This window comes from Miniopterus natalensis, chromosome 5, assembly GCF_054644295.1.
Source record: "Miniopterus natalensis isolate mMinNat1 chromosome 5, mMinNat1.hap1, whole genome shotgun sequence".
Taxonomy (NCBI): Eukaryota; Metazoa; Chordata; class Mammalia; order Chiroptera; family Miniopteridae; genus Miniopterus; species Miniopterus natalensis.
Window position 1 is genome coordinate 26,023,239 of NC_142085.1, and position 23,527 is coordinate 26,046,765.

Here is a 23,527-nt window from a genome sequence, read left to right on the forward strand (position 1 = left end):
TTGTGGCAACCCTGCATCAAGCAAGTCTATCAGCATTTTTCCAACAGCATTTGCTCATTTCCTGTCTTTGTGTCACTTTTTGGCAATGAAGGTAGCTGCATGAAACATCAGATTTTCAATGTATGTGAAACAGTCTTATAACTGGAAGATGCCATCTAGTACTTTCATAGCTATAGAAGAGAAGCCGATGCCTGGCTTCAAAGCTTCAAAGGACAGGCTGCCTCTTATTAAGGGCTAATGCAGCTGGTGACTTTAAGTGAAAGCCAATGCTCGTTTACCATTCTGAAAATCCTGGGGCCCTTTAGAATTATACTAACTCTACTCTGCCTGTTCTCTATAAATGGAACAACAAGGCCTGAATGACAGCACATCTGTTTACAACATGGTTTACTGAATATTTTAAGCTCATTGTTTTGACCTGCTGCTCAGAAAAAAAATAAATTCCTTTCCAAATATTACTGCTCATTGATAATGCACCCGGTCACCTAAGAGCTCTGATGGAGCTGTAAATGAGATTAATGTTGTTTTCATGCTCCTTAACACAACATCCATTCTGCAGCCCATGGATCAAGGAGTAATTTTGACTTTCAAGTCTTTTTTTTTTAATTACAGTTTACATTCAATATTATTTTGTATTAGTTTCAGGTATACAGCATAGTGGTAAGACAATCATATACTCTACAAAGTGTTCGCCCTGATATTTCCAGTACCACCTGGAACCATACATAGTTATTACAATATTATTGAGCATGTTTCTTATGCTGTACTTTACATCCCCATGACTATTGTTTAACTATCAACGTGTACTTCTCAATCCCTTCACCTTTTTTCACCCAGTCTCCCATCAGGTCTTATTGTTTAAAAAATGCATTTCATAAGGCTCCAACTGCCATAGATAGTGATTCCTGTGATGGATCTGGGCAAAGTAAATTGATAATCTTCTGGGAAGGATTTACCATTCTCAATGCCATTAAGAACATTCTTGATTCATGGAAAGAGGTCAGAATATCAACATGACTTTGAAAGGTTCCAGATTTCAGTGGAGGAAGTAACTGCAGACGTGGAGCCTAAAGATGTGTCTGAATTGCTGCAATCTTATGATAAAACTTTAACGGGTGAGGAGTTGTTTCTTATGGATGAGCTAAGAAAGTGGTTTCTTGAGATGGAATCTACTACTGGTGAAGATGTGAAGACTTGTGAAATGAAAACAAAAATCTGGTTGATAAAGCAGCAGCAGGGTTCATAAGGGATTGACTCCAGTTTTGAAAGAAGTTCTACTGTGGGCAAAATGCTATTAAATAATATCACATGCTACAGAGAAACTGTCTGTGAAAGGAAGAGTCAGTCAATGCAGCAGACTTCCTTGGTGTCTTATTTCAAGAAATTGCCACAGCCACCCCAGCCTTTAGCAACTACCACCCTGATTAGTCAGCAGCCATCAACAGTGAGGATAGATCTTCCGCCAGCAAAAAGATTATGAATTGCTGAAGGCTCAGATGATAGTTAGCTTTTTTTTTTAGCAATAAAGTATTTTTTAACTAAGGTATGTACATTGTTTTTTGGACACAATACTATTGTACATTTAATATACTACAGTATAGTGTAAACTTAGCTTTATATATGCACTGGGAAACCAAAAAAAATGTGTGTGATTCACTTCATTCTCAATCGCAATATTGTGGCTGTCCAGAACTGAACCCACAGTATTACTGAGGTATGACCTACATTTAACTGTGCAGTTGAGGAGAGTTTCCATTTAACTTTTAATTGGAAGTTTTGCAATGTAAGGGCACACTAAAAAGAAAATATCAAAATAATTTAATAAAATTCTGTAACAGTCTACTAAAAGAGGAATATACTTAATTAAAATTATAAGCTCATATTGGGAGGTATGGACTTCCCTGAAGGTGGTTGTACAATATTGTGAATATACTAAAAAACCACTAAATATACACTAGAAAGAGCTAACATGGTGACTTTTATGTTATGTAAATTTTATCTCGATAAGAAAATTATAAGCACATGGATTAATAACAGTATATGGCAGTATCTATCAGTATGAAAAACATTTTCAAAGATGAAATACAGAAAATCTCATTATAGGTCAGCATTAACAAATGAGCATTTGCAATTGACATTGATGGTAGGAAACACTTTGAACCCAATTAAACAAGATGTTATTTTTTTAAATTCCATTCCTGTTCGTAGGCCTGTATTACAAAAAACTTTGTACTAAATTATTATTAGTATATATTCAGTTTTGTAAATAAAAATTTGTTCTTCCTTGCTATGTACCTACATAATGTCCTTGATTTTGCCTCTTGGCCTGCAAAGCCTAAAATATTTACTCTCTGACCCTTTACAGAAAGTGTTTGTTGACCTTGCTCTGGGTAGATAGACTAATGAAATTTACTAAAAATGGGAGTGTTCATCTATGGACTGTTCTTAATTGTATATCCCTGATTTAGGATTGCTTATGTAAAAATACCTAGAATCTATGGATTTATAACTTCCTAGAAACAATCGTGTAAGCTAGACTCTGAGGTATAAAATGGAGATGTGTTACAACTTAAACACTCCCCACTGTGCAAGTGACCCCCAAACCTCATTTAGAGGCCTCACCTATTATTCTGGACCACAGAGTACCTATATGGTGTGAGAAGGAAGGACCTACAAGCCAGTTGGATGTCTTAGACCTCTCCTTACTCTGTGTGTGCCTCTTGGCTGCTTGTATTTTTGAAATTATTAATAAAGCTTGATTCTAGGTAAGATCTCTGATATTTATGAATCAGGTATGACAGTCCAGTCCTATGTGTTAGCTCAAGTACTATTTATGTATTTGAAAACCTAAAGTAAGTTTTCAACGAGTTACAATAAACAATTCTGGCAAGACCATCTTAAATATTATTTTATGCTTGGGGTAGAGAGTAATGAATTTCTCTTAAAATAGGTAAAAGAACCATATTTGCTAATATAATTACTTAGTGTAATTTGGTAAGGAGCATATGTTACCTTCTGCTCAACAGTCTACATATTTCGTGAGGTCCCTTTAAGCTCAGTCCCTTCTGTAGTTAAAGTTTTATTATTTATAATTAAATATCTTTTCATGAAAGCAAACCAATATATGCAAGTGGTAAGGATGCTAAGACCAAATGTGCTGCATCATCTGTACATCATCTGTAGCGAAAGTTAAATTAGATCATTTCAACCCTGTCTGGCCTAAGAACTATCATCTACTTTAGCAGGTTTTGAAAAATGATTATCCCTTAAAATTTTTACAAAATGTATTGTTGTCTTTGAGATATTTTTCTTCACTCTTTATGGCATAATTCTTAAGTTTATACCAAGGAAAACCTTCCATGTCAAAACTTTAGAGTTTTCAGGAAAAACAAACAACAAACTTCTGAGTAATTCGTATTGATCTCCCTTGGAATATTTTGGTCCCAATGAGATCTGCTATTATTAATGTCTTTTCCCTAAAGATATGTAACTTCAGTCCTCTGAAATATTGTTTGCATAAATTTATAAAGTTTCTACTTTGTTTTTCACCCTCCTCGTAAAAATCTTGTAAATACGGAAATTTTTTAAACTATTTTATTTTGTAAGTGACAACTCACTGCATATCACATCATGGAAACATGACACCATCATGATAGTGATGATGAAATTGAAAGACTTTTGAATCAAATGAAAATGTGTACTAAATTGGTCAGTGGGAGAAAGAATGATAGGAAACTTTTAGTAAAGGTAGTTAACTTGAGTGACTAGTGCTGTTATGAAACATAGAGCCGGAAATATGTAATGTATCCTTTTGTTTGTTTTTGTTTTTAAGGAAAAACATTAACTTTGGGACTACATCTGGAATAGCATCATCTACATGGGCATTCCCTCCTGCAGTTTCAGAAAACCTTTGGTAATTAATTGATAAAATGCAGACAATCTTGCAAACAGATGAAGTTACCAATACCCAAGCTCTTAGAAAAGGAAAGAGGAAAAGAACAGAGACAGTGGACTCAGAGAATGCAAATAGTGACATGGACAAAGGACAGGTTGGTGTTCTGTTACCTTGATACAATTTTATTACCTAGCTCCACCACAACTCCATCATTCCTCTCATAGCTTATTAGTACTTTCTTTATTCTGTTCATTTATCCTTCCCTTTAATTTTTTATTCAACCAGGGAATAAAGTGGCATGTTCTCTTTTTAATGTTGAGCAAGTTGAATTAGAAACATACTCAAAGATATTTTACCTGCTTTCATTTAAGAATGGCCAATTATGCCATTGTTCAAATGTCCCTTGGTATCCTGCGAAATTAAAGATCAGCAAACTGTCAGAATATACTTCTTTCTTTCAAAAAATGCTGGAGAAATTGGAATACCTCTTCTTTAACATTTACTGTTTCCTTTTTTTTTTTACTACATTTTGTAGCCCATCTTCATCACTGGTTTGGTTAGGGTGCCATCCCTATTTTTATTTATTCACTGATTCCCCTTTAAGCTGAATTCCTTAACCCCATTCTCCTCCTATGCCTTGAACAACCTATCAGTGTGTTTATTCTGTATCTTTTTATTTGTTTGTCTATATAAGTATTGGCGTACATCTCCCCAATACATGTAACATTTTATGTGCATGTATGCCTATTTAATTTTTAAAATAATATACTATATACTCTAGTGGTTTAAAATATTTTTAGTCTTTCAGGGATGGAGTCTAGAGGCATTCAGAATGGTCCAGCGTTTGAGATACTGTCTTAGGCTATATCCTACAATACAACCTCTAACAAAATTAGGCTGTCCTGAACCCCTGGTAATAGAATTATTTACCTTTATACCATGAAGGTTGGGAAGCACCAAAATACATACGTGGAGTGTGCCCAGGCAAATTGTAAGGAGTTTGCGCTGTGAGACCTAAAGTTCTTACCAGGTTGTCTAAGAAGAAAAAGTACGTCAGCAGTGCCCATGCGGGTCCCATGTGTGCGAAATGTGTCTACGGCAGGATCAAGTGTGCTTGTTTGATTGAAGAGCAGAAAAGCTTTGTGAGAGTGTTGAAGGAGAAAATACCTTGTCTCAATTTGCTGGTGCAGGTTTAGGGGACCCATGGTTCCTTGAGGGGTAAGATAGTCACATGCTCTCGCAGGCTAGTATTGTGATTTCTTTAGCAATTTGTTTTTCTCAAAAACTTAATGGCTTTCCAAACTATTTATTTCACTTTGGATCCATTACAAGTAACTACAGCCAGAGATCTTATTTGGTCAAAAATAAGCGTGAAAACTCGTCTCTTTTATTATGGCATCTGTGTTCAGCCTCTTTTTTCTCCAACTTACGGCAGTTACCTAAAGACCAATGAAACAAAAAACTTGCAGGTCACACACTGAATCTGATGCTTCCCACTGGGATGGATCTCAGTGTCTAGCCGGGAACTTATAAAGAGAAGTTCCTGAAAAGAAAACGCCTGAGGTCACAGACTTACCTCCAGCTCTGTAGATGGAGAAGTAATTGGCTTTTTCAAACCTTGCCGATTTAGCATTACTGGACTCAGTCAGTTTAGATTGCGGACTGCATCCTAAATGCAGTGGAAGAGAAACCTTTCATCTCTGCACACTGGCCAGCACTCACCAGAAGCCACTGACACACACCAACGTTCTTCTTCCAGACTCAGTAAGCACATGGTCTTACTGATTTATCCCAGGCCGCAGTTCTACCAAGTATGTCACCGAGGTCTAACAAGAGTCAACAGCTTTCCAGCATGTTATACTTGTGCTCTTTTTGTCCACAACCTGACCTCTATCGGGTTTGGGGTATCTTGCTTCTAGGTTTCAAAATCTGGATTCGTTCTCTTGTATGTTCAAAGGCTGTAGCAAAGACTCAAACATAACAGCGGCTTATACAAGATGGACATTTATTTCCCTTTCACGTAACTGCAAGAGCAGTCCAGGGTTACTACGGCAGCTCCACAATGTTGAGGATCCCTCTGATCTGTGGCTCTTCCTTCCTCAACACACAGACTCTAGCGCTGGGCCTAAGGTGACTGCCACAGCTCCCACCATGGTGGCTTTCTCTCTGCCAACAGAAGAAAAAGGAGATCACAGGCAGGAGCGGGCACGCCCATTCCTTTTAAGGTCACGATGCTTCTACTCATGTTTTATTGCGGATCCTTAGTCATATAGCTGCACTGAGCTGCACAGGAACCTGGGAACTGTAATCTTTAGCTGACAGCTACTTGTCCAGCTAAAATCCTGTTACTATAGAAGAATGAGAGAGCAATACCTGGAGATTGCTAGCAGTCTCTGCCCCTGTGCACTTTTCTATTGCGATCTTTTTGTTGTTGTTGGATTTCTTAGTCTATTCTAGTGGGTTTCCTATTCTGTCCTTATTGATTTGCACCAATACCTTATCTATTATAGAAATTAGTCTCTTGTGGTTTTTAGATTTCACAAATATATTCTCTTGACCTGGCATTTGTCTATTAACTTTACGTTTTCCATTGATGATTACCAGGGGATTAGCTTTTGCTTGATTTCATTTATTTCTTGTAGGAACTTGTTAAAAGTGGCAAGAACTAGACCATACATTCTAATTACTTTAGAATTATAGCAGATCCTCAAATAATGTCGCTTCATTGATGAGATGCCATAAGAACTTACCTCTTGTTTTTATCAATGAGCCTATGGTAAAATTGGTTTCGTTATATGTCATTTCACTTAAAGTTGCAGAATCCATTGACAATGTTAAGTGAGGGCTTACTGTACCCTCCATAGAAGGATGGTCCTAACAGACGCCCTTACGTGTTTTTTTAAACCTTCATTTCTGTTTAATCTAATCCATTATTTTTTTCATTAGGATTTATATATCTAGAGTCAGTACATTAGCTACTTGCCCACATATGATAATAGTAATTTTCATTACCATTTTATATATATAATATATGTCACTTGCACAAATATATGTAATAATGAGTATATACGCAGATACATATATTTGCATTTTTATAAAATAAGGAGTGAGATTAAATGTATACATTACAAATCATATAAAAATGTAATTATATTTTCTATAACTTATCATCATCTGGCTTCTAATTCTCCATCCCTGCTTGATAAGAAAGGAAAACAAAGAAAAGGTTAAACGTCCATTCACAGTGAATGACAGAATGTTCTAGTTTTTAAAAGTCCCTTTGGGCCATTAATATAATTTCAGTCCACACTGCTATCTGTGTCCATGGGTTATACATATAAGTTATTTGGTGGGGGAGCCGGGTGTGGGGTGGAGGGGGTCAATGTGGAAAAAAGGGGACACATATGTAATACTTTCAACAATAAAGATAATTTTTTCTTAAAAAAAAAGAAAAAAATATATATAATTTTAGTCATGTCAGGATTTAAGCTTCTATGGATCCCAGATTCTTACCCTCCCCCACTTTCTTTTTTTCCCCTGGGAAGTGATCCAAGTCTTCAGAAGTCTTACATATCATCCCAACATCTAGGGAGGGATAGCTGGCCTTCCTCCAAGCTTCTAACTTTTCTGCCTGGTTCCCAGGTGTCCAGCAGTATTACTATCGAGGTACAGCCAGGCTTTCCAGGTCCTTCGGGGCTTCTATTAAACTGCTACCGAAGTTTGCCATCCTGGCACCCACTGCCATCTTCTATAAGGTTCAGGCACCTGTGACCTCTCTGTCTACATACTAAACTATTTCTGTTTCACCAGCTCCCCCAGCACTTACCCATTTACTGACCAGGACACAGGGACGTTTTGGATTCTCTAGCTGCTCTGCATGTGCTCTGGGATGTCTAGATGGTCTCTCCAGTCTTTTTGTCCAGATACCAATTTTGGCCATTTCTAATCTGTGGCCCAGAGGGGTGCCTTGATGCCCTGATGTTATGCTGGACATGGAGCCTCTTTAGAGAGCTTATAATGGACTAAGAAGCAAGGAGCCAGCCCCGCTGCTCTGGAAATGCCCGTTATTTATCTAGATGTTTCTATCATATATTCCTATCCCTATAATCCAGCCTCCTTCTTCCCAAGGGGCAGGAGCAAGAAGATCAAAGACAATTGAATTTGATTTCCTGCCACTCCAGTCCTTGATTCCCAAGGCCCCTCCTCCTCCTGGCACCAGAATGTCTTATCCCTTCCTATGCAGCAGGAACTTTATGTCATGCCTTTGTCTCTTCTACTATAAAGCATATTTTTAAAAAACTTTATACTCCAACCTTCTTGATTTGGATCTTTTTCAATTCCACTCTATGCTCCACTTTTCCAGGTTTGGGGATATATATGTGTGTATATATATATGTGTGTGTATATATATATGTGTGTATACATATATATATGTATGTGTATATATATATATATATATATATGATAGCAGCTTGGTAATTTGAGAAAATTCTTTTCTGTCTCAACACAGAACGCAGCCTGGGTTTTACAACTCAAGTGCACATGTGTTCAGACTATTGCCTTGCAATTGACCTTAAGAACAATTTTAAAACTAAAAGGTAAACACAAATGTTTTGTTCCTAGGTGAATCTTTTCTCTCCTTTTTCTGATGCAGTAAACCCCCAAATTGTCCTCATGGCAACAGAGAGACTGTGAATGAGAGGTAGGGTAGAAATGGAGAATGGGGATGAATTGCGAAGATTGGAATGGTGGTCTTGTCAATTCTGCCCTGTTACACTCTTTTTCTACTTGTATTTCTCACTGAAGGTAGGCAGAAAGCCAGAATCGTGATTTCTGATTTTCAAGAGATACGTGCATGGAACTCTGATGTTCTTCCCTTCTTCTGACTTCCCCTGGACAGTGGAAGGCAAGGCTGAGGCTAGATCATTGGTTAGAGCCCAGCCCCTCTCGGCCACAAAGTGCCTGGGAGAACAGGAATGAGTAGGTCCCTTCAGCGTGGAGAGCGTGGGCTAAACCGTTAAAGTCACTTGGAAGCTTCTTTTCTTGTACCCGCCTTGTATTTCAGAGAGACCCATATTCGGGAAATGCCTTTCTGCCCGGTGAGAGCTCCAGTGAAGATGAAGAGCCTTTAGAAGAATTGTCAAAGGAGGAACTGTGCATGAAAATAAAAAGCCTGAAACAAAAACTGACCAACACCCGCAAGGAAAACAGTCGACTTCGACAGTCTTTGGTCATGCTTCAAGGTAAACTTTGAGAAAATTGGCACCTTTAGATGAAAGGGAAGATACGTTATGAGTGGAAAGTGTTGCACATCAGCGGTTGAGAATGAAAAAGGAAAGACCTTAGAGAAAAAAATAAAAAATCACATTTTAAGAAAATTTATGATTCATTATTTCATATGGAAGCACCATATTGAAGCTGCTAGTTTGTTGCTTAGGAAGTTTTAAATTATCCCTACAAAATACCAAATATCATGTTCATTTAACAATGTTCAATGGACATTTATTGAACACTTAATATAGACGCCACTCGCTGGTAGGTCCTGGAGAGAAAAGATTAGTAAAACAAAACAAATGTGTTAAAGCATTGCTTATCTCAATCCCCTTTGCTAAGGAAAACACTAGAAAATGGAACCTGTTCTAATCCATTATAGAACAACTATAATTAAAAAGTCCATGTATTAAATGTTAGTGTTGGAGCTGGGAGGAGTGGTTGGGAAAATAATCACATTCATTGTGATAAAGGAGAAAGATCAGCATAAGCAAATTAAAAACCACTTGGCATAATGCTTTTGTAAGATCTTCTATTGTGTTTAAGTGTTTATTTTTCAAAAATTGTATTTTCCATTTGTGGTTAAGCACCACGCACTACTTTATACAGCTGGATATTTGGCAGTTATATCCTATGATGGGCAGCACTCTGTTGTAAACAGTAAACACACAGAACATTTTGAAGTAAAGCAGCTGTGTACAGAATGAGTACACGTGACAGAGAAAAGAAAGGGGGGATGAACTTGAAAGGTACAGCGGTCATCCAGACTAACTTGATGGCAGCCTGGCCTAGGGTGCTGACGCTGGAAATAAACTGGACAGTTCTGCAGTATTTTTCAAGTCAGAAATGGTGAGATAGATAGAACCATGGTGGTAACAGGTTGACAGAGTAATGGCTCACGTGCTTTCCTCAGAGTATTTATTAAATTAAGTTCTTACCAAAAAAAGTACTAATATTCCGTAGTCTAATAGATAATTCATAGAAGTTCAAATAATCACAAACAAATATATATTTAACTTCATAATAATCAAATAATTGCAATTTAAATTGAACTAAAATTTTAGCCTATCAAAATGGTGAAGATTATTGTTAGTGGTTAATGCTTTTATTGATGGTGCAGTGAAATGGCCATCTTCTTGCATAGCTAGTGGGAGCTTAAGTTGGAAGAATCTTTCTGAAAAGCAATCCAGCAATATTAATTGAGGCTATGCAGTTCATCTGTGAGTTTTTTCAAATGGTCACAAATCTCCAAAAATTTTCCTCTATATATTGATTGATTGATTTGAGAGAGAGAGAAAGGGAGAGAGAGAAAAACATCAATTTGTTGTTCCACTTATTTATGCATTCATTGGTTGCTTCTTGTATGTGCCCTAACCAGAGCTCGAACCCACAACCTTGGCATATCGGAACAACACTCTAACCAACTGAGCTGCCCTGCCAGGACCTCCAATATATTTATTGAAAAAAAAATCCATGTTAAAAAAAAAATCCATTTATAAATGGACCTGTGCAGTTCAAACTCACAAGTTCAAGGGTCTACTTTAGTTTATAGCATGAATTTGGCAGAGTCTGAATTTGAATCTTGTTTCTTCTTTTCACTAATTGGGTTGACCCTGGATGGGTTATTTAACCTCTGATTCACTGCTTAATTGTCCCCATCTATAAATTAAGGATATGATAATACCTATTTTGTAGAGTTGCAATGAGGATTAATTGAATTAGCATGAATAAACTTCCCAGAATAATGCCTGGGACAAAGTAAAAGCTAGGTCAATGTTTAATATTATTAAAGGCTCGATAAGTAATTTCTAATTGAATAAGTCTGACAAAGGAGAGGTGCTTAGTAAATATTAATTGAAAGAATATCAAATAAGATTTTCTTCTGTAGTAGATTTTTCTCTTTTTGTATCAATATAGTACCAGATGTATTGATTTTGGCATGTCATGAATATGCCTGATTTTCAGCTCTCAAATCTTATATTATTCTAAAGATTATAGCTCAATAATATGCTTAAGAAAAGCACAAAAAATTTTCAGTCTTTGTGCCCCTCAACCATGAAGTGAGGAGTTGAATTAGATAGGGTTCAAGGTGACTTCCAACTCCAACAAAATGTTATTTGTCCTTAGGAAACAAACTAAATATAACAACAGAGAAGACCATTTAACATGGAGACATGAAAACTTTGAATGTGTAAGTTTCCATTGAAAAAAAGAATAAAGTGAGCATTCGGTTAACTACCAAAATTCATCTTTGTGAAAACATAGATTTGACTTGTGGCAATGAATTTTTATTAGTTTGTTGGAGTTTGACTCCATGGCAAACCATACACAAAGGTCATGGAAAATTTATTTTAATCTATGAAAAATGGTTTATTTTAGGTTTATTTTATCTTGTCACTTAAGCTGGCTTAATGTGAGTATCTGGAAGGTGATTGGTAGTAGACTCATTAATGTCTCCAAACAAGAGATTAAACACTTTCAAATAATATTATTAACAATTAGAAAAAAGAACCAACTTGTTAAAACATTCACTTTAGTTAAGTGTGATGCATAAACATTTAAATACCATCACCAAATGTTTTTAAATTGATTTTTTATTACTAAGCAATTATTAAATTACTTAATAATAAAAAGTAAATATGCCCCAACCACATTTCTTACCATGTTTATTTTCCAAAGGTAGCAAATGTTAACAATTTGTTCTACATATTTTTATGCATATGAACACAATAGGAAATGTATATATGGCCCTGTTATTAAAAAGTATTTGTAAGGTGTTACTTTTTCTTGCCATTTTAGTGTTACCACAAGCAGTTACCCAGTTTGAAGAATTGGTTGGTATGGCGGAGGCTGTGCTTAAGGGTAGAGGAACCATGTTTACATCTGCATCCACCCTCTGGAGAGCAACAAACAACAACTCACCAGATTCATTTGCCTCCATGTGCAGTAATTCTAACTCTAATTCTAATTCCAGTTCACCAATTTCCTTGAGAGCTGAAGAAGAGCATCACAGTGAGGAGAAGCAGGTCAGTTGGAATACCCACCCTATTTTTCTCTGGGATACAGTTAAATACAACAATTAAAATAGCGCAAAGTGACCATTGTTTTGTCAGCTACCTTTAAGTAACTTTAGGTCACAACCATAACATTCCAGTTGCATAAAACAATTTTTTACAATAAGTCTAATATTTGTGAAGCAAATATCCAGTTTAGAAAACTAAAGTCAAATTGTGGACAGTGATGAAGTTTAAAAACTAGAAAATTCTTACTACAGAGACAGAAGGATAACTGTGCTTTAAGGGTTATGAGATTATCTCACTGAGAGAAGGTAAATATCATCCTCTGCATGCTGTCTGGACACAGTTCTTTTTCTACTTTCTCAGTTTCTCTTAAGAAACAGAAGCTAGCCCAAGCCAGTTTGACTCAGTGGTTAGAGCCTCGGCCTGTGGACCGAAGGGTCCTGGGTTCAATTCTGGCCAAGGGCAGGCATGTACCTCGGTTGCAGGCTGTACCCCGGTTGGGGCATGTGCCGGAGGCAACTAATCAATGTCTCTCTCACATTGATCTTTCTCTCTCTCTCCCCCTTCCACTCTCTCTAAAGAGCAATGGAAAAAATACCCTCAGGTAAGGATTTAAAAAAAAAAGAAAGAAACAGAAGCTAAAAAAACAAGACCTTTGTTTGAATCAGGTATCATTGTTGGAAAATAGGCCTTCAAGAGCAATAATTAAATACTAAAACTCTAACATTCCAAGTATTTGAATCTTAGTGTATTAATTTCCTTTTGCTATATGACAGATGGCCACAGAATTAGTAATTTATAATAACAGATTGCCCGGCCAGGTGTGGCTCAGCGGTTGAGCATCGACCTAAGATCCAGGAGATCGAGGTTCAGTTCCCGGCCTGGGCACATGCCCGGGTTGCGGGCTCGATCTCCAGTCGGGTTCGTGCAGGAGGCAGCCGATCAATGACAACTCTCTTATCACTGATGTTTCTCTCTCTCTCCCTCTCCTTTCCTCTCTCTGAAATAAAGATATATACATATATATATGTATATATATAAATGTTTAAAAAATAATAATAGATTTATTATCTGAGAGTTCTGTAGGTCAGAAGCATGGTAACATCAAGCTGTTGCAGGCGCACTCCTTTCTGGAGGCTCTATGGAAGACTCTGTTTCCTGCTCATTTGGGTTGTTGCAGAATTCAGTTTTTCGGTGGTTGTAGAACTGAGTTCCAATTTTTTTGATGACTGTAAACTGAAGGCCATTCCTGCTTCTAGAGGCAACCACATTCCCTGGTTTGAGGCCCACTTCCACCATCCCCAAAGCCAGCCATGGCAAGCAAAGTCCCTCTCACTCTTCGAATCTCTCCTCCTTCATGTCTCATTTTCTGACCCATTCTTCTGCCTCCCTCTTCTGCATTTAAGGGCCCTGTAATTAGATGAGGGCACCAGCAGAATCCAGGATAATCTTCCAATCTCAAGGTACTTAAATTTCATCACACCTGCAGAGTTTTCCCATCTTCAGTGGGCCAGTATTCTGCCTCCCACACTTAGTTAAGTATTGAGGAGAGGACTGATTTTTAAAGCACCAAATCCAGATTCCATAACAAGAATTTGTATAGACTCTGGGCCAAATACCTCATAAATATTGGGAAGTATCTCAAAGATAACATTTAACTCTAACCCCTGAAGTATAATTTATATACTAAAAATATAATACATCAACTTAAAGAATGTTGATCTTGTTTTCTGGTATGCCTTAATTAGTAATATATTCCTCCAGGTATTACTTTCCTTTTTCTTCTTCCCATTTCATTTATTATTTTTTATTTTTCAGTTCAAGATTGAAAAATGGCAGATTGCCCGTTGTAACAAGAGCAAGCCTCAGAAGTTTATTAATGATTTAATGCAAGTACTTTACACAAATGAATACATGGCCACACACAGCCTGACCGGTGCAAAATCCTCTACTTCAAGGGAGAAAGCTGTAAAGCCAGCTATGAATCAGAACGAAGTTCAAGAAATCATAGGTGATCATGACTGCATTACATTGTCATGTGATTTTGAAATTATTTTACCCCTCAAAGTTAAGTTATTCTTTTATGATTTTTTTATTCAAATTTATCTTTCTATGAAATAAAAACCTGAGGATAGCATAAACCCTATTAAATATGGGCAATTTTATAGAACAACTTTACATTAAAAGTAGATGTTAAACTAAAACTAAATTTTATATCACTAACAAGTTCATAAAATTCATAGCTTTAGAAAGGTAAATTTTCAAAATCCTTTCAACCAAAATTCCAATAACAGTTTATATCTTATTTCTTTTTCTTATCTTTGGTCTATCCTTTATCTCTTATTCTAGAAAGAGAGAAGTGAATTTGGCTATCTTATTTATGGTTTTTAAGTTAACAAATCTCCTTAAATATAATAATCTAGATGGTCAAATAATTTTTTTTTGCAAATAATCCAACAAATTAAGGGAATCACTGAATCCCAGCTTTCTATTTTTTTAATAGTATATAATTTCTTACTTGGAAAAGTGCCAGTCAGACTCTAGCTGTTCCAACTGAAGTTAGGATGGATAAAATTAACTTCTTAACATTTTGGAGCAAGGAGACAGAGTTCAGAGCAAGGAGCAAGGTTGAAAGTTGAGTGTACCATGGGAAGACACATATGTATGTCCTCGCTTTATAACATAGACCTTCGTTATCTCTTACTTTGCTTTGTAAAACCTGTCTATATATTCATCTACTTAAATATCTCCTGGGTGTTTGGGCTGCTTTTTCAAAACGAAGACAAAATTGTAATGTGGGTTGCTGAGGTTTTACCTCAGTTCCTATCTTAAGATGCAAAGGCCTCACAAAGTGGTGTTGTGTGTTGCTGTTGTTTTTGACAGGAGTCACAAAACAGTTATTTCCCAACACTGATGATGTCTCGGTCAGAAGGATGATAGGGCAAAAGCTGAACAACTGTACCAAGAAGCCAAACTTAGGCAAAAATATGAACTCTCAGGATATTAAGTAGATCTTTTCGGTAAGTATTTTAAATCTTCGCTATCTCTTTAATGTGGCAAGAAGATGTAATACATCTATTCCTAGAAAAGCGTTTTTCAAACACTCTTCTAGAGAAACCAGTGGCCTGTGAAATGCTGGCATTTCTGGGGGTGAAGGTGGGCACAGGGAAGGGAATTTAAATTTGGGAAATGATGATTTCGGTTACACCGATTTTACTTTCCTAGAACCTCCCAGACGTTTTGATACCCTTTAGTATTCCCAAGCGCACCAGAAACCCCCAAGAAGGGGATATAGTATGTAGTATTTTCCAAATGTGTTTTACTGAGGAACGTTTTTCTTCTTCACAGGACATGTGTTAAGTTGTGGGTAGCTAGGGGTAGGAAGGAGCCAAAGGAGGAACGTGTGGCAATTTAGGAAGTGTTTCTCTAGAACAGAAGGGATTCATACCTTTGGGAAAAACCTGTGGAGCATCAATGCTATTGAATTTACAGCTCTAACCCAGGGATTTGACCTGTGTACAAATTCCTGGCTGGAAGTATTGAAGGGTTTCCTCCCCCACTCCCCATTCTGCTTTCCATTGTCTTTAAATCTTTAAATCGGTTGTTATCATTTGTTTGATGAGGATTGTTACCAAGATGTTTATACTATAGGAAGGAAAAGAATTATTTGTTTTCAGTGAGAGCTGAGGGAGATACACTTTAGAGGCAGGCCCTGCCCTAGGCAAAACTGCCAAATGGAATTTTGAGTTTGCTTTAGCAGCCCCAAGTCCTGGCTGTTTCTCTCGTGTTCACCCTTCCTCTCCATTATTTTGATGGAAAATATGTAAAAAAAATATGAATTATTGTGTTATTAATGTTTTAATTGATAAATGGAAGTATATGGTAAACACCGAGGGCAGGCTTTTCATCCATTTAACTTCCACCTTGCCTGTTCTCCACCTGACTCTACCACCTCTGAGACCATTTCATTTGTCTTTTTCTTCTGGCCGTGTTTTAAATGGGATATGGAACTGCATGGATTGCACTAATTCAACCAGCCCCCCTCCTCTCATTGCTGCCTACCAGCCCACCCTCCTTGAGGGTCCCTTACTATTTTGCTATACAAGTCAGGCTACTGATGAGGGTCTATAATAGTCTCTCTTCCTTAAAAACATACACACAAAACTACTTATAACAACTGCAGGGGGATTCTGCAGTTATAAGTAGTAGAGGGAGATAGACCAACTTGAAGATTTATAAAAGATAAAGACATTTAATCCCTAAGTGATGAAAAATTTCAGTGGGCTGTGAATTTCACAACTTCTCAGTTAGTAAGTAATTATTTAAATGAGCCCTTAGAAGTTCTCATTTTGACATGGGCTACCTTATTAACTTATTAATGGCCAAGTTCCCTCTCTAACTGCCATGCAACCAGACACACAAGCCATAGAGCTATCTTTTGTAACACAGTATCGTATTTCAGAGCTCTTTGCAGCATTTTAATATTCTAACTTCTGCCTTTTTAATATCTCAGACTGCCAAAGGTAAGCACAAAATTCTTTTCTGACAAGATCAGTCAGCAGAGAGCTAAAGAAATTAAAGTTAAAAGGTTTTTATATCAGTTTTGCTTGTACTTGCCAGTAGTAGTGTTATTAAATAACCTGGCTATGGCCTCAATTAAAAATTTAAAAACAAACACATCTTTTGCTATTAACACAGTAAGTTCTTGTGCCTTCTGAGCCTGAGCTTTGCTTTGTTGCCAAGTTGCTTAGAATAGAAATGGATGTATTTTGCATCAGGAGTAGAGATTAGCAAGGTGTCAGAAGTGAATGTGGTCTGAATGTGTAAAAGTTTTTTTTAATTGATAGATATCTCTCATTTGAAGTATAGCTAAATCAAAATTATTTCAAAAGGACTGAGAAAATATGCTGGGAAGGACAGAGAGCATATTTAGCCACGCTTGATGAATTAGTCAGATATAGCACCATCTAGTGGTTATTTGACTAACAGGAACCCAAAAGGTGACTACTACATTTACTTAGGTAAAACATGCCCCTTGCGTGGCCCCTGTCCCCCAAAAGTGTTATTTGGAAAAATCATTTCCTTGCATTACTATTAGCGGTCAACATGTTGCAAAATCATATAGACTTATATGAACTCCTATTCATTCAAGAAGCCAGCCTAGCAACCCCCAACGACAGGCCCTGTGGCTGACTGTGCTCTCCACCTAGTACTGAGCTCAAGGTCCCACTGATGGCTTGGGTTTGAAAGGACAACCATTTCCCAGCTGAGACTCATTTCTTTGAGGATTAATGCTAAATTCCATCTTTCCCCCTTTTTCATCTATTCTCTCTCATTCCTGTGACAGCTGTTAGGCCAAAGTGAGAGGCAACCAGTATTTATTTGAGATCCAAAAGAATAGCTATTAGGAAAGCACTGATTAGGGCAGAAACCCAACTAGTGTTCCAACTAGGAGGGAAGACAAGGGGTGTTGTTGAGAAAGGGAAGGGGAACAATTACATCGAAAGAAGGAAGGAGCCTGGCCGGGCGTGGCTCAGCGGTTGAACTTCAACCTAGAATCCAGGAGATTGAGGTTCGATTCCCGGTCAGGGCACATGCCTGGGTTGTGGGCTCGATCTCCAATCGGGGGCATGCAGGAGAAAACCCCTCAATGACTCTCTCATCATTAATGTTTTTATCTCTCCCTCTCCCTTCCTCTCTCTGAATCAATAAAGATATATATTTTAAAAAAAGGAAGGAATTTCTTTTGTGCAGAGAAGCTAATACAGTGATGTCAATTCTAAAGAATGTTTTTAATTTTCAGTCTGGCAGTTACAATACGTGCTTTCTTATTATCTTTGCAAACAGTTGTTTGGGATACAACCTTTGGGTCCAGTCCAAAGGTTATTTTGCCCAGTTTTGACATTCGAAGGGGTCGAAAAATAAGACATGCAAAGGCAGTTCCTCTAGAATGGCACCTCTGACTCCATTTTAAAGTGGCTCCGTTTATATTATTTTTCACTGCTCTCAAGTTGCCTGAAGCTTGCAAATTGCCAAGAGCTTGATGTTGCCAATCTTTCTGGCCTTTCTCCAGTTTTTGCTTCTCTCTTGTAGGAGCTGAAGAAAATTTTATTTATAAGAATAAAAGACTATTAGAATCCCGCAGCCATAACATTCCACTAAGTGGTCAAACAGCCTCCTCCAGAAATTTCCAAAGCTGCCTCAGTATATATAATCTCTACCATACTATTACATACGCGTATATTATAAGCTAAAGATCATTTAATGCAGCAGTGCTGAAATGGGGTGGAAGAGATTTTGTCCCCTACCCCTCAACAGGAGGTTATTTGAAAATGTCTGGAGACATTTTTGGTTGTTACAACTGGGGAATACTGCTGACATCTAGTGGACAGAAGACTGGGATGCTGCTAAACTTCCTTCAGTGTATAGGACCGCAAAGAATTGCCCAGCCCAAAATATCAACTGTGCCAAGGTTGAAAAATCCTAGTCTAAATGTTTTCCTTATTTTAGAGATAATGAAACTAAAGCCTAAAGAGGTTAAGTGAACTGACAAGGTCATACAGTTAGTAACTATTAGAGAACCAACACTAGCATATAGTTTTTCGTAGTTCTTTTGGGAGTGGAGGGGAGCTTTACCCCCAAAAAAACAACTTTATAAAATTCAGGGGGCAAATAAATTATAGAAATCACATACAACATAAAAATGGCCATGTTTTCAAAGCTGCAACCTCGATAAATGTCTGGCTGTAGACACAGAGTGGAGCTTATCAGTCCCAAATCCCCTCATCGGTGCTAGAAGAACCGGTTCAGTGGAAGTTCAATTGAGTCAGACTTGGCTTCCTGATTCTTAAGAGCTGACCAGATAACCAGGTGTGGCTTAGTCTCAGGCAAACACAAAATGACCCTTCTCAAATCATGAAGGGTTCTGTGCTTTATTTAGTACTGAAGAAGGTTGCTTTGTACTCTCGATCTTGACCTATCCTTGAAGTATTCTGGGTTCTGGAATTTGTAAGATTCATCTAGTTCTTCTGGCTGCGGGTGGCCAAAGTCAGGCTGTGGTACCAGCGCACAGCTCCTCCTGGTCTGTGGACAGAAGCAGCGGCTTCTCTCACAGGAATAGGACAGGCTGAGCAGTCCACCACAAGGGCCTCCTGAGTGGCCAGAGACCCTGTGGAGTAGACGCTGGGCCATGGGGTAGAGGGCCTGGCAGGCAAATGTGCCACTTTGGGGCAGATGCAATGCGGGTCAAGGCCTGGCCACTCGGAGCAAGTCAGAGAAGAGGAAGAACATTCGGAGAGGCTCCCCACGGGGAGGCAGCACCAGCAGCCAGCCCTGGCGTAGGAACCAGCAAGCCCAGGTAAGCTCCTTTGCCTGGCGTCCGCCGAGCAGAGCCTGGACACACGGGAGAAGGAGCTGCTCATTCCTCTGTTTCTGCCCAATGGTGTGGATTCTCTGGGCGATCTCACTTTTCAGCTGAGCAACCTGTTCGTGCTATTGGTGCTCAGGGTTGTTGGAACTTGGGTTTTCTGCCAAAGCAACAGTAAGATTCTCATACTGCTCGAGCATCTGAGAGCCAGAAGAAGCAGGTCCTGGAGCTGAAGGCCTGCAAACCCAGGGCAGCCTTCCTGAAGCTGCATGAACCTCCAGGAATGTTTGCTTTTCTTTAGTTGCTCCTGCAGGGTGGTCCAGGACTTCTCTGAATTGGCAGCAAATTGGGTGTAGAGCACCAACCAGGTCGGGGCAGAAGCCCTCCAGTCCCTGTCCGCAGTGCCCTCTTCTAGGTAGGGAAGCAGCTCTTGGCTGGTTCATAAATAAGCTCCCAGAACCCAAACATGGCCTGGCATTTTGGTCACAGGGTGCCCTTGGCTCTCAGAATCCCCATGAAGTATGTGGCCACAAGCCCCAGCTGTTCCTGGTAGCGCTGCTAGGTCTCCAGCAGCTCTCCGGCAGTGTAGGAGCATTTCTGCTCCCAGTGGCCAAGCTGCTCTTGCATCAGTTACTGAGCAGTGGGGCTCAGACTCTCCATGCTTAGCTAAAGGTAGTTCTTTGCATTTCTTATGCATTAGTCATGGCTCCCTCAGAGAAACAGAAATTTATTTTAAGGAATGGCACACACATTGTGGGAACCGGAAAGTCTGAAATCTGCAGGGCTGGGTGGAAACCCAGGGAGGAGTTGATGTTGTGGTATTGAGTTCAAGGGTAGTCTGGAGACAGAATTGCTCCTTCCTTCCTTAGAGGACCTCAGGTTTTTTCCTTAAGGCCTTCAACTGATTGGGTGACACCCACTCACATTATGAAGGGTAATCTGCTTTACTGAAAATTTACTGATTTAAATGTTAATCTCTTCCTAAAAAATACCTTCACAGCAACATCTAGACTGATATTTGGAAAAACAACTGTGCCACAGCCTAGCCAAGTTGACACATTAAATGTTTTAGGGCCAGAAAGTCTGGTTGTAAAGTTTGCTCCATCTCTTAATAAATGTGCAGCCTTTGAAAAGTTACTAGACCTCTCTAAATTTACCTAGCTCAGGGATAGGTTCAGGATTCGTGGAACCCGAAGCTTAGAGAATTTGGAAAAATCTCAGAGAAGAAATGCAAAAATTATGAATACACAATCAGTTACAACTGTATATGTTATTTTCGAATAACTAAATCATGAAAACTACATGATAGTTAAAAGTTAACAAATTTCAAAAACATCCCATCATGTAGAAGAAATTACATAATATTGTTATGAAGATCCCTGTAATACCTTTATCTTTCATTTTTGGGGTAGCATACATGATGGTTGCCTCTTCATTTGACAACAATTTTATAATAGCCTTTTCTATAGAAAGAATAGAAAAATTAAGACTATCCTCTAGCATTACAGAGGTTTAAGTTCTTACCTCTTTATTAGCAATGTAATTTTTAGAATTGTCAAACTTGAGAAGCCTCTATTGAGTTTCTTTGATAACTGAGCTATAAGATTTCAAGGCATTTCAAGATTCCTATGAAGTGGCTGCCCTTAAATATTCTTTGAATGAACTACAGTCATAGCATTCCTAGGAGACTATGCAAACTGGAATGATCAGCAATAACGTAACTATACATGTAAGAGATTGCAAAGCAAAAAAGTATATCTGTCAGTCCTTAACAAAATCTCAGAAATGCCCACTGACACTCCATAGTTATAATTAGAGAACAAAATATGAATGAGGGGCAGTTGAAATGGAGAGAGACGTGGTCTTAACTGATTATGGTTGAAATACCTAATTTTGGCAAATTTAATATAAACATGTGAGCATATTACTAGGGCCCCATTTTTGGAAGATACCTATGTAGGTAAGCGTTATTAGCTTCACAGTAATTCCTCCTCTGACCAAGCTCATTTGGTTTACCTCTTTGAAAGAGGTAAAGCAGATTTGAGATATTGCCTGATATTTATATAATCAATATGCTACTGAAGAATGACAAACAGAATTGTTGATAATTTTTTAAGATGGTTGATGGGTGATGGTTCATTTTATTTTGTGTGTTTGAAATTTTACCTAGTAAAAAGTTCCTTAAAAGTCATTTGAAATTCAAGTATATGTTAAATATTTTAACTGTTATCTATGATGGAGTTCCTCTGAATAGATCATTAAAAGAATTCCTAAGTCACCTCAGTGGTAATAGTTCTTATTTAAAAATTGTATTTTTAAACCAAAATTTGTAGTAGATACAAAAATAAATAACTCACACCACTGTTAAAAGACTATAAGAATTCTAAAATAAATTTATTCTGTCTTTGAAAATTTGCTTTTTATAGGTACTATAAGTATCCAAAATAAAGCACCTCCAGTTTTAAATCTAACGTTGGATTTTGTTGGAGAATCTGCAACCTCCCTGGCAGTGAACAGAGAGAGACGTGCAGGGACAGGCTGTGAGACATCTGTAACATCGATGGACTCTCCTGATGGAGCAACAAGCTGCATGTAGATTCTACCCTAAATATCCACGGTGCATCAAATTAGAGAATTTCTAGCAGTCAAATAAGCATGCATTCTGGTTTCTTGCATTTTTCTGTCCCAAAATGCTTCTCTGTATAGCTAAGTTAACAGGATAGTCAGAGTTCTTATCATAACAAAAACATCAACCCGTGATGTTTGATTAAGACAATGACAATATTAAGATTTATCACTGTCCTAATCAATTGTGGTACTTTTTAAAATTACCTATCACTCTCCATTTTAATTTTTTGATCTTTAGCATGAGCACATGTGTGAAAAGTACTGTGAAGTAATCAGTGTTCACAAGTAAGAGAGCAGCAAAGTCAGCCTAAAATCTGATAATCCTATCTAACCAAGTAATAGTGTTTTAGCAATAAAATTACAGGATAATTCTGTTACTTAAAATGTATGAAATAGAAATAAAAAAATGAGAGCAGCAACACCTTCTATTTCAATAGGAAACTATTTCATTGTACTCCCCCAAAAGAAATAAATACAAATTTTTGTGATTGTTAAAACAATGCATCAACTTTCAGTAAAATTTTTTTTGTTTAAATGCTTCTAACTTTTTATTGCCCAAAGTATAAATACAGATATACAATATAAAACATCAATATCACCTAAAACATCCACATAAGATATAATATCCTTATGTATTTGGTTATATTACTACACTGTTTAGTTTTAACTGGTTTGTTTTGATAGCATCAGAAGAAAAAAATAATTAAACAAAATCATATAGGGTTGATAATCACACAAAAAGAAAAATGCCATTTTGTAAGCGAGTGAAAGGTAAAACATTCTTCATCAAGAGGTTTCTCCTTTGATGTCAGGTTGTCACAGGTGACGACTGCACCGCCGCTCCATGCTTCTCCAGTGCACAAGGTTATGCATAAACTTGTGAAAAAGGGTGCCTATAATAGAAAGCTCAGTACTGTGGGCCCAGGGAACATTCCATAAATGTTGCTTGATAACAATGTAGTTGTACAAAATGAATATTCTTAAGGAAATAACTTATGTTAACATTTGCTACTTTTACTTAAATATAAATAAATCCCATTGAAAACATGAAAAGTATTTGCTTGTTTCTCATTAAAGGATAAAATCCCGGGGGGGGGGGGATCCCTTTCTAGACCTCTGGCTTCTTTACCCACACCTTGAGGCATTACCATTACAGTTGGGCCGTGTGGTTCTGCTGGTTTGGCCTCTAAAGAGCTCTGCTATGCAGAATAAACAGAAGGTAATACCCATAGCAAATGCTCGTTCTATGTAGGATACATACACAATGTTCAGGGTGCTTAATACTGTATGTTATTTCCTTTCAAAATACTCTGAAATACAAGTTTTGCCTACTAACTGTAAGTAAAA

The 23,527-nt window shown here is 37.7% G+C and overlaps 1 protein-coding gene and 2 pseudogenes across 1 annotated transcript in view; 2 read left to right on the top strand and 1 right to left on the bottom strand.

The window, feature by feature from the left end:
• The window catches only part of BEND6 (BEN domain containing 6), a 37,279-nt gene extending 14,055 nt beyond the window's left edge, over positions 1-23,224 (top strand). The window contains exons 3-8 of the mRNA XM_087817458.1: positions 3,833-4,049; positions 8,961-9,138; positions 11,966-12,192; positions 14,005-14,197; positions 15,070-15,206; positions 21,979-23,224. Coding sequence (XP_087673584.1) covers positions 3,930-4,049; positions 8,961-9,138; positions 11,966-12,192; positions 14,005-14,197; positions 15,070-15,197 — 846 coding nt within the window. The 5' untranslated portion in view covers positions 3,833-3,929 and the 3' untranslated portion in view covers positions 15,198-15,206; positions 21,979-23,224. The remainder of the gene's footprint in view (positions 1-3,832; positions 4,050-8,960; positions 9,139-11,965; positions 12,193-14,004; positions 14,198-15,069; positions 15,207-21,978) is intronic.
• LOC107525150 (large ribosomal subunit protein eL34 pseudogene) lies at positions 4,728-5,091 on the top strand (annotated as a pseudogene).
• On the bottom strand, positions 19,206-20,212 carry LOC107525139 (rho guanine nucleotide exchange factor 39 pseudogene; annotated as a pseudogene).
• Positions 23,225-23,527: the final 303 nt, after the last annotated feature.